The sequence below is a fragment of the Acipenser ruthenus genome, chromosome 24 (genome assembly GCF_902713425.1).
Source record: "Acipenser ruthenus chromosome 24, fAciRut3.2 maternal haplotype, whole genome shotgun sequence".
In the NCBI taxonomy this organism is placed as follows: Eukaryota; Metazoa; Chordata; class Actinopteri; order Acipenseriformes; family Acipenseridae; genus Acipenser; species Acipenser ruthenus.
Genome location: NC_081212.1, coordinates 1,436,379 through 1,450,673, shown reverse-complemented (window position 1 = coordinate 1,450,673; position 14,295 = coordinate 1,436,379). Strand labels below are relative to the sequence as shown.

Here is a 14,295-nt window from a genome sequence, read left to right as displayed (position 1 = left end):
TAATATTACAGTAATGTAATTGTTGATGAGGAACTAAAAAATTGAAATAAAAAAATAATAGAAATGAGGATATAACGTATTGAAAACAGGCTACATTTATGGCAAGCTTAAATGTCCCCCCCGTGTTGTTACAACTATTTAAATAACGTACCTGTCAGTTTTCATTGTTAACATCCTGACAAAGTTTTACACTTATAACTTTTCCGTTTCAAAGCTCTTTTCAAAATGTCCACTCTGGGGTTTGAGATCACCTCTAAATCACTGCAGGAAGAGAGATTAAAAAAAAAAAAAAACATCACAAGTGCTCTGGCTTTTCTGTTCCTGGATCATGGATCGTTACTGCTGTGTAAACTATTCCTACGGAAAAGAAATAAAGTCTCCCACACTTGAAATGCATTATACTGTATTTATTCCTTTAAATAAATACGCCCCTGACTGGTGTTCTGTAATTCCCCCTCTATCAGCGCTTTCTTTTACTCTAAATGCTCCACTGACACCCTGCTCTTCCCCTCACAAGCTCCGTTTGTCTTTTAATGAACACACACAGTGTCTTGTGCCTGAGGAAAAATTCATGCATTGAAATTTCTAGAGAAGAACATTGTTTCTTCAGTTATCAGAACTGACACTTGCAGTTCCTTGTTGCTCAACACAATCCTAATCCCCGTGCTTTGCAGCAATACATGTATGATCTTCTATATAAATCATAAATGACTGAAAACATCCAAGGATGTCCAATGCGTCACATACATTAATCACAGGCTAAATTGCACAATAAAACATGATCTGGTTCTAAAAATAACACAGCACTTACGTGACTAATATTGTTCAACAGAGCCCTAGCAAACTTTTATCATCTTTTTGATTAGTGTAGTGTCTTAATAAAGATTTTTAACCGCACAGACGCTTGTTTGTTTTGATTACTGTACTGGTGATTGGGGGTCATTCTGCATGTCAGGTTATTGTGTGGGTGTTTATACCGTCCATCGCTTACTGCAGGTGAATCACGTTAACACAAACATGCCCTTTCTAAGCAGTGGCGACTGTACTAGCAGACAGTAATTTTATTTTTTCTGAAGAGGGAACAAGCTTTGACAGCAATTATGTCAACTCATTTAAAATCTACCACCTTGTGCTTTTGTGCCCTTTAAAAAACAAAATCTGTAGCCTACTTATGTAATAATTTGTAAGTTGTTGCAGCAAGGTATGACCATGGCTAAAGATATATGAAGGTAACAGTTTAAAATGAACATATGGAAGGAAAACAGAAAAAAAGTAGCATTTTTAACACAGATCAGCCTGGCTTTATAGTATCTATATGCAAGATCTTTAGTTTTTAAACCCTAAATACCATAAGCACACACAAAAAAACAAGGAACCAGCACAAAGAGGAGCTTTCAGAGATCTCCGGCCCTCTGTTCTTGTTACTGTATCTCACAAAGAATAAAAACAAGAGAGACAATATATCTGTGGAAAAAATCAGAGCCTGCAGACTCTAACAGCCACAGGCTATCAACGCCCTGAATCAGCAATTACAGCACTTCCTCCTTCTCGGAAAAAAAAATGTAAGTAAGCAATGTAAGCCACGGGTAGAAGCAGCACGCCATGAAATTCCACAGTTTGAGTGCACTGCAGCCCTTTCCCTGGGGGGCACGGAGACTCTACAGGAGGCACATCAACTCCTTAAAGTTAATTATTCTCTAACAATGCATTTGGCAGTTTCTTTTTTTTTTATTGTGGTTTCTCACCTGCTGTGGTTGTCATGGACAATTTTCAGAACATTTTGTTTTTGTATAAATCTCAAGACCACATGGCAGTAGCGAAATCCTATTAAATACTGTACTAATCTCGATCGGGAGACCCGAGTATTATCATCCACTGCGCAATGCCCCGCGCGGGGCTCACTTCATGATCTATGTACTGATGTACTGTATTTGTTCATTATACAAACAGGATACATTTCTTCAAAGTAGTCAACGTGTGGCGGCTGGAGTATATCGAGTGCAGAGAGTACCTGGTGAAACAAACAAAAGAAAAAAAAAAAGTTTTAGAATCCTGTAAAGGCAAAAACAAATAAACTATGGCGAGCAAATATCAAAAAAGAGCAACAACATAAAAAACGATCAAAGTGACTTTCACATCAAAAACTGGAGCAAATGCAGACCCTTGCATGACTGTGCCTCAGTAGCTGCTCAAGGGTTCAGTCGATTCCGAGATGCGTAACATGAAACGCTTTGCTATTGTGTACTGTATGAACGGATCAGTGCGCCCAGGCGTCTCAAACCCCTCTCTCAAAACAGACACAATGTAGTTTCTGGTCCATCATATTCAGATCCCGCGACAATAAACGGCACCGTTATTAATTTTGAGGTATCAAATCTGAGTTTTATTGGGATAAAAAAAAAAAAAAGCATCTCTCTCTGAAAATCACAGAACAGTACCGTAGACTGATTTACGTTTGTGCTCTTCGTGTCATTTCTAATGGGCATGACTTTTCTCGTTTACTGAAAAGGTCAGACGATCTTTTACGATTAAAAAAAAAAACTTATTTAACGTGGACAGACAAACCAATTAGCAATAAAACCTTTTTTTTTTTTTTATAGAGGGAGTCTGAAGACCTCTGTAAGCAATGAAAAGGGGATATACAATCTCAAAGCATGAGCAGAACAAAGGTAGGTTGTTTGTTATTAGGAAAACGGCTGCATAACCTGAAACATTTATTAGGCAGGAGAGGGTGGCGATAGAGAAATACAAAAATACCCTCTCCCAATCACCTCTCTAGCTGAAGGTAAAATAAACATGGATTTCAAAAAGCCTAAACTTTGATAATAACCCTCATTTTCTGAAAAGCCTACTGGCAGCAATCTGCTGCAATATAACATAAAACTGTCCTGTTTCTGATATGTAAGTAAGGCTCCCATTGCATGGCAGTCTAAAAGAATTCCAGGTTTTATTCCAATCTTAACTAGAGGTACCTTCACCCCAAACCTGGACCTGCAGAGTGAAAAGCTTTTTCTATAACCGTCATGTGGACTTCCCAAAGGGAAAGCCACCCAATCAGAACAGTAAATAATCACCAAACAATATTTCATAATCACTTATCTGTCTTCCTAAACTTACATTGTCATGCTTAAAAAAACAAAGCATCTTCAGCTCACGGAAGACCCTCTTGCAGGAGACCAGATTCTGGAAGACGTTGGGCATCTTTTTAAGGGCAACCCTCTTTCCATCCCTGGGATCCGTCACGGACCTGCAAGACAAAGAGTTTGAAAACTGGTTATAAAGAGGTTAATGAGATTCACAAATCAGTTTAGATCTCCCCACTCCCACGTTAATATTTAATATTAACCGAAGCAATACAGTGCTCCTCCTGTACAAGGGTGACCTTTATACCGCAGAGTCGGTTATCTCCAGGCTCTAATTTGCCTCGTAATGCCACTACAGCAGCACTTTTATACCCATTATAAGGCAGAACACAAAGAGTAGAATAATAGTGGATTATACAGTAATCGTTTCATATTTGAATATTACGATGCTATTTATTCTCCAGGCATATTTGAATATCTGTTCCAATGTCATATATTCACGTTCGCTCTCCGATTGAACGACACCCTGAAATAGAGAACAGGTCATATAAGGGTGAATTAGAAGTTGTTAGCAGGGTTAATTTCTGACGGTCTGCGATCCAAACAAAATAATGTGCTTTCACACGGAGGCCCGCGAGAGGGGAAAAATGGTTTACAGAGGACAAGCTGTGACAATGTCCCTCCTCTACACTACACTCTCACACACATTCTAATACGAGATGTTATCAGTGGCCATGGGGCCACATCCTGTTCATTTTTAAGAATTTAAAACACAGTTAAGACCATTCTGAATGAGGCGATCACACATTATCAATTTCATGCTCAGGTTCTCTCTGCTGTAACAACCACTTGCTCTGACAGTATAAGTCCAGGCAGACTGCTTTAAAGTACACATTCAAGCCATGTGCGTTACTGCACACCACGGCACCTTACCGGCGTTTAGTTTCAAAAGAATGCAAAGGTGCTACAGTGACATGCTTTACTTTTTGTTACAGCCTTGTGTTTATTCCCCAAAACAGGTCGTCCCCTTCTTTAATCAAACAATGTTTGCTTCAGGAGTACGGTACGCGAGTACTCAGAACCTGCACACTAACATTTGCCTCCTTTTCAGTTGGGAAGTTGGGTGTCACCACTCATGTTAAATTAAACCCTTACCCTTCTGGATATCACTGCAGTAGTAGCAGATGTCCGCTCATATCCGATAAGCATGGTGTTAAATACTGGTGTTAAATATCTGGGATACAAAGGGGTTGTGGTCTGGTATGCAGGATAACAAAAAAAACACAACATTGAACACTGCAGGCAGTGAAAAGACAAACAAATACCAAAGGCCCTTACTCAACACAAGCCCAGCACTGGCACAGCGGCAGGCTTACCCTCTGAGGACCGGGCGCTGCAAAACTCATCAGAATCACAGACACAAGCGAACTTCTGTGGGGACTACTCGTAGAAGTGTGAAACACAGCAATGTACTGCTACCCATGCGAGTTTCTCTTTCATCAGACCTGCATTTGCTCAGACCAGAGTGTGAAATAGCATTCTCTCTGGGATCAGGCTTCGAGATTAACAGAAACCACAGAGAGAGCAAAGCACTCTCACATTTAAAGCGAGAGCTGACTTTTTTTTTTTTTTTTTCCACCACACAACACTAACAAGAAGCGTGAAAGACTGGCCTGTTGTGGGTAGCCTTTCTACTAGGATTTTTTTCCATTTATTTTTTATTGTTTTTAACCAAACCTGTCCAAATCCATGCCTGTGGGCCCCTAAGTCTCAGCTGAGCCTCTCAATTAGGGGGAAAAGTTTGGAGACCCCGGTTTAATATATTCTCTCAACAGTTAAATACTCATCATAATAATAATAATAATAATAATAATAATAATAATAATAATAATAAATAATCACAAGGAATGCAGGCTCCTCTTGGGTTAATATATATTTACCTTGTAATGAAATGCAAATGAACAGTAGTGGTGGTTGAGAGTAATTTCGCTCATTGTTGATTCTGATCCCGCCTCCCTTGACATACCAGTAGCAGCGTCTTAAACAATGCCAGCGTGCAATGATAAACACAGGAATGCTTTTGTTGTCTTTGTTCTTAAAAAGGTACAGTGTGCACAAGTTTGACTTTTGCCATGACAAGTTAAGTTATCTCATCCGATCTGCTTTAGCTAACGAGTCCAAGACGCCAAGAGAGAACACAAGTTTTGTGATAAAAGCAGCTGGGTTTAACTGCAACGAAAAGTGGAAATGACTCGCTCCATTAATAGCACAATGTTCCTTCAAGTGCACTGCACTGTACAGTCTGTACCGGATGCAGCAAACTCAAAGCACTGTAAAAGCACCCTGTCAACTTATTATTTGGATTTCGTAGTAGTTTTTAGCATTATAAAAAGTTTAGCTGCATCATAACGTTTGTAGGTTTTAACAATTTTGTTTTGGATCGCTGCCCTCACGGCCAATCTCTCTTGTAAAAATAGATTTTATTCTCCTGTAGAGAGAATTTTATACTTCCCGTATTTAAATATGTTAACAATAAAATAGCTACTGTTTGGTATAATATTAAAGACATATGCCTTGTGGATCTCTTCCCACTTAACAAACCAGTATCACAGCATGCTCATTAAAACGTTTATCTGTCTAGAGTAGGTGGTTATTAACTGATCGTTTGATGCATTCAAATTATTTCTGATGTTCCCATCTCTTACTCATCCTGTTCTCTAGTGTGCACTACGAGCTGCCAGGTCTGGGTCAATAATTAGTTCTAGATTTAAATTACACAGCTGCTGTATTTCGACAATTAGTCGTTACTGGAAGCAAGAAGATACAATAGTCACTGCATTGGTATTAAAAGGGTTTTTTTAGGTTTTTTTTTTTTTTTATCCTGGATAATTTGAAAATAGTTTTATGTCTTAAGTAGAACTCTGCTCTATCCCGGATACCCAAAATAACCTTGTCTTTTGTTAGTGTGAAACTTACATAATGTAAAAACAAAAGAGAAAGCTTCAGAATAAGTCATATCTCAGATAAGTCATCTCAGATAACACGCCGCTTATTCCAGGAATAAAAAAAAAAAAAAAGGGGTAGGCGGCTTTGTGAACCAGTTCACAATGCATTGGTTTATATAAAAAAAATTGACAGTGCAGTAATTAAAAGGGAGGGCAAAATATTTTTCAGAACAGTAACAGATGCTCCCCTGCACAAATATGCTGCAGCACATAGATATTACTAAAATGATATTGAAGCCAGGTCTCCTGCTGAGCCTAACTAGCAATATCAAACTGTAGGCCAGCGGTATACGTCACTGCAAAATTAATTACTTAAAATGTGGGGTGTTACAGCAAATGAGAAGATACACGACTGAAAAATATAGCACCACACTGGGCGTGCATGCAGGCCTGTAGTCTCACAGGCCGGTTTCCCTGCCCTGCCCGCACCTCCTCACATCACTCCAGGGCTCTGAGCTCTCTGGAAGAATAAAAGCAACAACATGACCCTGCCGGTGTGCCTGAAAAGACTGATGCCACGATCCGTCTTATCTATCAAGCAGCAGCTGCAGTGCAGTTAATCCAGAATATCCAGACACCACGTGTCGCAGGGGAAAATGGATAATGCACATTACAGAGAGGTCTGTCACGAGAAACTGCCCTCTTTATACAAAATGAATGCTGCTTGAAATCCAAGTACGCGCTGTCATTTACACAAATCGCTTCCAATAAAAGGATGGAGCTGCAGATTCCCTTCTATTAGCAACTGTAGGTAGCTGAGCAACACGAACATCTGAAAAACGTACAACAGTACAAAAACACAAAAGTCTGATTCGATTTATACACAGTGCAAGGTTTTGGCCAGCAAGAAAGTTCTGTTTCCGTGCAGTAGGAGCTCTACATTCAAAGTGAGTTTTTACAGGATTGTATTAACAATATCTTTCATTTATTTTTATTTATTTTTTTGGGCAGACATCACCGGGTTGTTTTTTTCTCACAAGTCCACGAGGGTGACAGCTCAGCAGGTATGGTGGTTTTTGAAGAGGAGCTCTGAACCAGAGCCATTGGGATTCTCAGAGCAAGTTTAATTCTCTGTCCATCACTCCCACTGCCTGTCCATTCACAGGAGAACACCACGCTCCAGGGGGCACACAGACACGGAAGCAAACACAGTCCTGCTTCACTACCGTGGTTTAAACATACCGTGCCGTGAGACACTGCAGCTCAGCCCTCTCCATTCACGTGTGTTTCTCATCCTTGTAGGCACGCCAGATGCAGTTCTGTAAATGAGTAGATGCCTCTCAAAAACATATAGCCTACTGAAATCAGTCGGAAGCTGAAGTGCAGTCTCGGGTGTTTTCCTTCTTTCTGATAAAAAAAGTGGGAATCTCTGTGGAGCAGCAAATAAAGCCACTTCATTCGTTTCTCAACCCTAACAGACCAGGACTTTGTTTATTCTTTCACAGCAGAATAAAACCCCAGAATATGATTCATGGGCAAACCTGTTACAAGACACCTACCTTGCTTGCAGCTAATATATATATATATATATATATATATATATATATATATATATATATATATATATATATATATATATATATAGGTTCAATTTATAATCCTACACTATCTGCCGCATCCCCATGAAAATGTAGACAGGCTGTATTCCTTGAATATTACAGTGGAACTGCAATTACCAAAAAGCAAAAGGAAAAACACTGTTCTGAAGCGAACAAATACTTTGTGGCTGAAACCCCAGACAATTATGAAACTGTTTGAAGAGTAAAACAAAAAATGGGTCATTTTTTACCTTTGATATCAAAGTAGCAGCAGCAAGCAGCACAGAACAGAACTGTTTTGATAGCAGCTCCCCAGGCATCGTTCATCATTTTGCTAATTAGTCTACACATTCGACTACTCCCTATTTAACATCCCGTCTGCTAAAGCACGAAGCATTGCATTTCTGGATCAGGTAGTGTATTGCACGGTACAGTACACTACCGTGCTTTGAGATTTCTTTCTGCTTTGAGAACTCTTTTACTTTTCTCTATGAAACACAGCTACAATAAATTGCAGTAAGCTGTACTGCCTTGAAAATTGTAAGCAGAGAAGAATGACCAATGTTCCCTTTTAAAAAACAGGAGCAGGTAATTCCTGCATCGATATGTTCAATTGGAGTGGCTTCATCCTGTGTAAATACTTCAAATTAAATTGCAACAGTTAGATAAAATGCAATGTCATTCGTTTTTGCATTCATGCACTATTATGCATATTGGAAATATTAGGATTAAAAAATAGAAACGAGGACAGATATTTTGCCGTTTGTATCCGTCTGCCTTCCAGTATAAGCACAAAGCCTACTGTTGATGAAGGCTCACTGTCCTCACCCTTTGAGATTTCTGTGTATTTCAGGTTATCAGCTAGCACTGCTTTTCAGCCCTGTTAAATTCTGTTAGACTAGGGGAAAGGGGCTCTGGGGCATGTAGGAGCATGCAACACTTGAAATGGTTATTATATATTTTAGCTAATTTATTTTTCCATATGATCTTGACCACATAGCTGCAAGGCAGGAAACGTGACTACAATGCTACCCTCTGCCATGCTGTAAATATCACTCTTTACCAAGAGACTCTGAAGTCATTACGATGACTGGCTCATGCTTCTCCCCCCCAAAACAACATGTTATTATTTAGTGTAGAACAACAATCGTGTTTCGTTCTTAGACACGGACTGATCTTCAGTACTGTATGAGACAGAGAGCCCCTCTGTGAACTGAAGAAGGATTAGCAAATTATTATACAGCCTTTTCCATGATTTAGATTAATTGACTTAATCGCTTCAAATTAATTAGGAATTTCAGAAATTTGAAAAGCATGTTACAATTCAAAGCCAATCATTTTTGTATTATTATTAATGCGTGGAGTTTAATTTAAATACAACCTGTGACACACTGCTGTACATCTACTTAAAGCATTAAAGAAATTACTTAGCTGAACCATGTCACTGTGAATACCCTACAATCTGGACCTGGCAAAGGGCTGCAGAGTAGACCACAAACTGACTGACAGCTAGAGACTGTAACAAAATAAAATGATTCTGTACAAATAACTGCTGACAAATGTACTTCAATTCTGAAAAAAAAAGAAAGAAAAAAAGTAACATTCCCCATGTTAATCCAAGGGTGATACAACAGGGATGGAAATAAGACTCCCATTGCATATCTGTTTGACCTATTCCTGGTTTTACTATGAGCTGAAAAAGAGACACCTGAGCTTGTTACCTATACACTGTGGCTACTCAAGCTTGTAGTAAAACCTGGAATAGGTGACACTGCTATGCAACGGGAGTCTTATTTCCATTCCCGTGCAGCCTATGAAGATACAACAATGGTAAGGTTCGTCTGTCTGAAAAGCAAAGCCCCTAGAGCTCAATTTGAAGGGTCTCACTGTAAAGCACAAAAAGACGACCGACAATACAGACATCAAAGGCAGCTCCGCAACTGACTACAAAGGAGATGGAGAGCCTGGGCAAGGCCTGCATAATGCTGTGAATTACATCAGAGCCAGGAGCTGCCGGCTTTCAGCCTCAGCCTCAGCCTCTTTCCTTTATAACACCTGATTACTATACAGTACACCCAGCATTACTTTATTGTATTTTTGCCCAGATTCATGAACACTGAGATGAAGAAGGAAATCACAGAATATTAAATATTTTAAAAAGCTGAACTACACACCGCACAGTACTGTAAAACTGAACACAAACCGCAGTTAATGTTTCCCCCACACAAACTAACAGACAAATTGCCTCCGACAAACAAAAGCAATGAAATATTCTTGCTGTAATCTTCCGAGAGACTAATTCATAAAGTCTATTTATGTAGGGAGCCTGTGACAGGTCTGTAGAGTTTGAAGTGTTTACAGTGAAATTAAGAATTTGCTCATCGGAGGACTTCCAGAGCCGTGTTACAGTACATCAGAGAAGACGTCCTTCGAGACACTTCATAGTCATTATTTCTTCTGCTACTCTGCATGCAGAAATACAAAATCCTTCAGGAGCAAACACTGGAAATGGATTTCACATTCAAAATACCCCCATCCACTCACAGGGGCTATTACTCGGGATCCGGACAAAACTTGGGGAGGGGGCAATGAAGAGAGTTGTTACTGATAGCATACAGAACCTTGGGGATAACGAAAGTTCTATGAGTTAATTAACATTTAAGAAACGTTGGTCTGCTTGACTTATCTATGAATGAATCTACTTTTTTTTTTTGAAGCTATAGATGGATAACTGTCTGAAACTAATTATTAAATGGATTAGTTCCACCCTTTAACTGCGTCCCTCTCCGGGCTTGTGGATTAAGAGTCGATGAACTACAGTAGCAACAGCAATGAAGCAGTTAACCTGGCTTTTCAGAAACCGTAGAGGGCTCTCCTGTCCATCAGGGACTAAGGTGCATTATGAACTCTGACACTGCTGCTGCGCTGAAGGCTCAGGGTTCTGTCTCAGGCTCGCTTACACTACAGCTCAGACCCTGCTGCAAAGCTAAAACTGCTTCAATGTAATGCACTGAACCCTCAGGCTGCATCCGAAAACCTACTGTTATCTTTCACCCCGAGCCTCCCTTTGCAAGGAGCGTATATTGTAGGCTGTATACTGTATGGCATTGTTAAGGTTTGTGTGAGTGTACGTGTGTGAGTGAGTGTATTTTAATGTGTGGGTGGGTGGGTGTGTGATGTGTGGGTGGGTGGGTGTGTGTGTGCCATTAGAAGAAAAATCCTTGTCAGCACTGGAGGTAAACCGGATCAAGAAGGCAACCATATGGCAGCCTAACACTATTAAGAACTATGGAAACAGATTTTCTGCTAGGACATATGCTTAAGACACACAAGAGCCTTTTCAACAGTGGCCAGTAATGGGAGAGTTGAATGTTAGAACTCCTGTACTTCAGTTTTTCAAGTCAAGTCAGCTAGGAGTGGATCTTGCTTACTAGGAAGCTGATAGAGGCTAATGTCACAGTGCCAGTGTCATACCCGTGGTCACTTTAAGGCATTTCCTTTACCTTTAGTGCTGCATGGCAGCAATTCAACAGGAAAGTCATTTAACCGTAGACTGAACATTTGTACACTCACACATTAAGCCTTGTTTTATCCAGGGTTCTTTAACCATACACAGTAAAGAGGTCTGAAGTGCTTTCATAGTGGAGGTGAGTTTTGCACTTTGGTACAGATAACGAATACTGATTTTTTTTTTTTTTTTTTTTAATTAGGCATATATGGCCTAGCTGATTCTGAGAGCAATTCCGGTTAAGAGGCGAATGCACACAAGCGGCATACAGTTTAAAGTGTTTTTCAAGTTCCCAAAGCCCAAGCACACAGAAATTCATACAAGTTTACATTACAGATGCAAATGCAAGCATGATGGCTGAATGCATGTAGGTTGGAGACACTGTACAGACTGTACAGACATTCAGCGAAAGCTGAGGTTTATTCAGTACAGCACCTTCTTGTCTGAATGTATATGTGACCTGGCTTTATTTATTTCATTTTTTTTACCCTAATGAGTCCATCGTTCCTCTGAAGCCCTTTATTAAGAGACACGAAAGTACAGATTTAATTTACCTTGCTAAATCGTTAGACAACTGTGTGGATTAAATTAATTAATTATAGCTGATGTTAAATTATTTTAGGCACCAACTTCTAATCCGGCCTCCAAACAATGTACAGGCAATTAGAAGCATGCAACAAGCCTTCAGATTTTTAAATAGGTGAGCTGTTTCTGCACTCTGTACAGCTGTCTCTGACAACTCAATAGCCCTTTATACTGCACTCCTGTCAAAACATTTCACAAACACACAGAACCGTCAGAAAGGCAAGGATATTTATTAAACAATAAAAGAAACATTAATTAGAGCTTTTTTTTTTAAATGGACATTGCTTTCTTGGAATCTGCACTAAGACTGTATTTAAAGCTACTGCAACATGCATGCCAGGCAGGGATGTAAAGAAGACTCCCATTGTATAGCAGTTTGATCCATTCCTGGTTTTACTATGGGTTTATTAAGACACAACACAAGATCGTTACCTGCACAGTGGAGCTAATCAAGCACATATTAAAACCTGTAACGGGTGAAACTGCTATGCAATAGGAGTCTTATTTCCATCCTTGGAACAGAGTGCATATAAAGAGTCCCGCAGCAGTGTTTCTTCATGAACAAATCCCCCTGCCAGGTTCCAGTCAGGGGATTTAGCCCCAGTACAATATGTAGGTCAACGTCATGAGGTGTGGCTGGGAGGTTCGGCAGCAGCCTCCATCACATACACCCTAATCTATTTATGTAGCCGATATTTAAAGATTTTCAATTGAGTACATTCTCATTTATAGAAAGCGGCTTTCAAAAGGCTAATGAGTAGCAGAATACCCCAGGAGAAAATATCAACTCCAAAAAACTCAGGTGACCCCATGGGCTTTCAAACGCCAGGCAGTGTGGGTTTGAGAGAGAGAGAGAGAGCGAGCGAGCGAGCGAGCGAGAGAGAGAGAGAGAGAGAGATCAAAAGAGACTTTCCACTGCGCTTTGGGAGGACGATCAGTATCGTATTTGCATGTTTACACACTACAGTACCAAAACATCACAAACACTGGCGTCTTCAAACGTTTAGAACATCTACGCTTATTACTTAGACTCATTAAATTCCTAAAATATAAACTAAAAGTCTTAATCTCTGGTTGTTTTTGTATTGCGTTCCTGAGTCAATGTCATTCAGGTCCATCATTAAGCAGACTAGTTTTAACATCAGGTCTGTAGTTTAGTTTTGTTTTTTTACACATACTTTGCTCTGCAAGTCTGTCTCAGGAAACTACAGCTTCCACAATGCAATGGGCTTCAGGCATCCTTCCAAATTAGCAGCCTGGACTGACTTGGATCACTGTAAATATGGAGATTAGTCACCTTGCTGTTTTTCACGATGGGACTTTTAACCAGAAGTTTCTCAATCGCACCATGGCAGTCAAAAGCTTGACTATCTGTGACCCTGAGATCTTCCTCAGACATCGAACACATGTTGTGCAAATGTGACTGCACAGTTAATTGCGTTATGAAACAGCTATGAAAGTCAAAATGAGAAAGTACACCACGTGAGGAGGTTTGGTTGCTTGAATTAATCAGATTCACCATACAACTATTCCTGTAGGAACAAAAATACGGAGTAAAGGCAGATAATGCATTAGATAATCCCTGTCTGCCTGTGATCTGCATGAAGATCTTATGACAGAGCGTTATGCAGGAAATAAATATTTGATGTCGAAATTAGTTCAGTCCCGTTTTCCTCAAGGTGCTTTTAATTATACAGCTAACGTAGGGATCTGTCATTCAAAAAGTTAAAACACTCAATTGTGGGAAAATAAGAACTAGTAAAAGAAACAGTAAATTCAGTGACCAACGTTTTCAGCTAAAAGTCTTTCTCAATGCCTTGAAAGGTTTTTCATTGAATGTACTTTCTAAATAATACTCTTGCATTATCTTGGTTGTGTGTGTACGTGTCTGAAAATGAGAAAGTAAAAAAAAAAACACATCAGCAGTTTAAGGGCTCCTCAAACAATATGCAAACTATCCGGATCTGTCTGTTCCACATGCAGCTTTTTTCTTTTTTTGTTTCCATCACAGCCACAGCACCTTGTACATCCTTCAACATCAAGGGTAAGCTAGCTGCCTCCTCTAGCCGATTCGTGTGCAGCTAGCTGCTAAACACAGACCTCGTAAGAGCTGATTTTGACCCTCTCTACCAGCCTTTTATGCAGGAGGTTCTAAAAGCCCTTCAGCATTTGTACTATTATCAGTAATGTTCTAAAAACAGAGATAAAAGCCAGACAAATCGCTGGAATTGAGCATTAATGTTGCAGTGGCCCTGACGATGTGAACAGAAAAAAAATAAAATAAGGAAAAAGATGAGATGATTTATCTTAGAAATCCTAGGGAAAGCTTGTTTTAGATGCATTGCAGTCTCAAGGAGCTTGATTATACATGACGTAGAAAATGATTCTGGGTTACTATGTTGCGGTATACAGCGGATTCCAATGACTATACAGTATTTGCTGTAAGGCCAGTCTGGTGCCAAACATTAAGTAGTCCAGTAGTTTTCCCTTGTAGAGCATCACGCTTTTTGTTTAATCTAGACTAGAAAGCATCTATTAAATAAATGCATTTTCCTTTTAATATGTAAAGCCTAATT

The 14,295-nt window shown here is 39.6% G+C and overlaps 1 protein-coding gene across 1 annotated transcript in view; it reads right to left on the bottom strand.

Annotated features, from left to right (window-relative positions):
• LOC131700485 (serine/threonine-protein kinase NLK) overlaps window positions 1–14,295 on the bottom strand; it is a 44,552-nt gene that overhangs the window by 24,376 nt on the left and 5,881 nt on the right. Inside the window, exons 2-3 of the mRNA XM_058997891.1 lie at window positions 3,118–3,247; window positions 1,956–2,011 (exon numbers count right to left, since the gene is read on the bottom strand). Of these exons, the coding sequence (XP_058853874.1) occupies window positions 1,956–2,011; window positions 3,118–3,247 (186 nt within the window). The remainder of the gene's footprint in view (window positions 1–1,955; window positions 2,012–3,117; window positions 3,248–14,295) is intronic.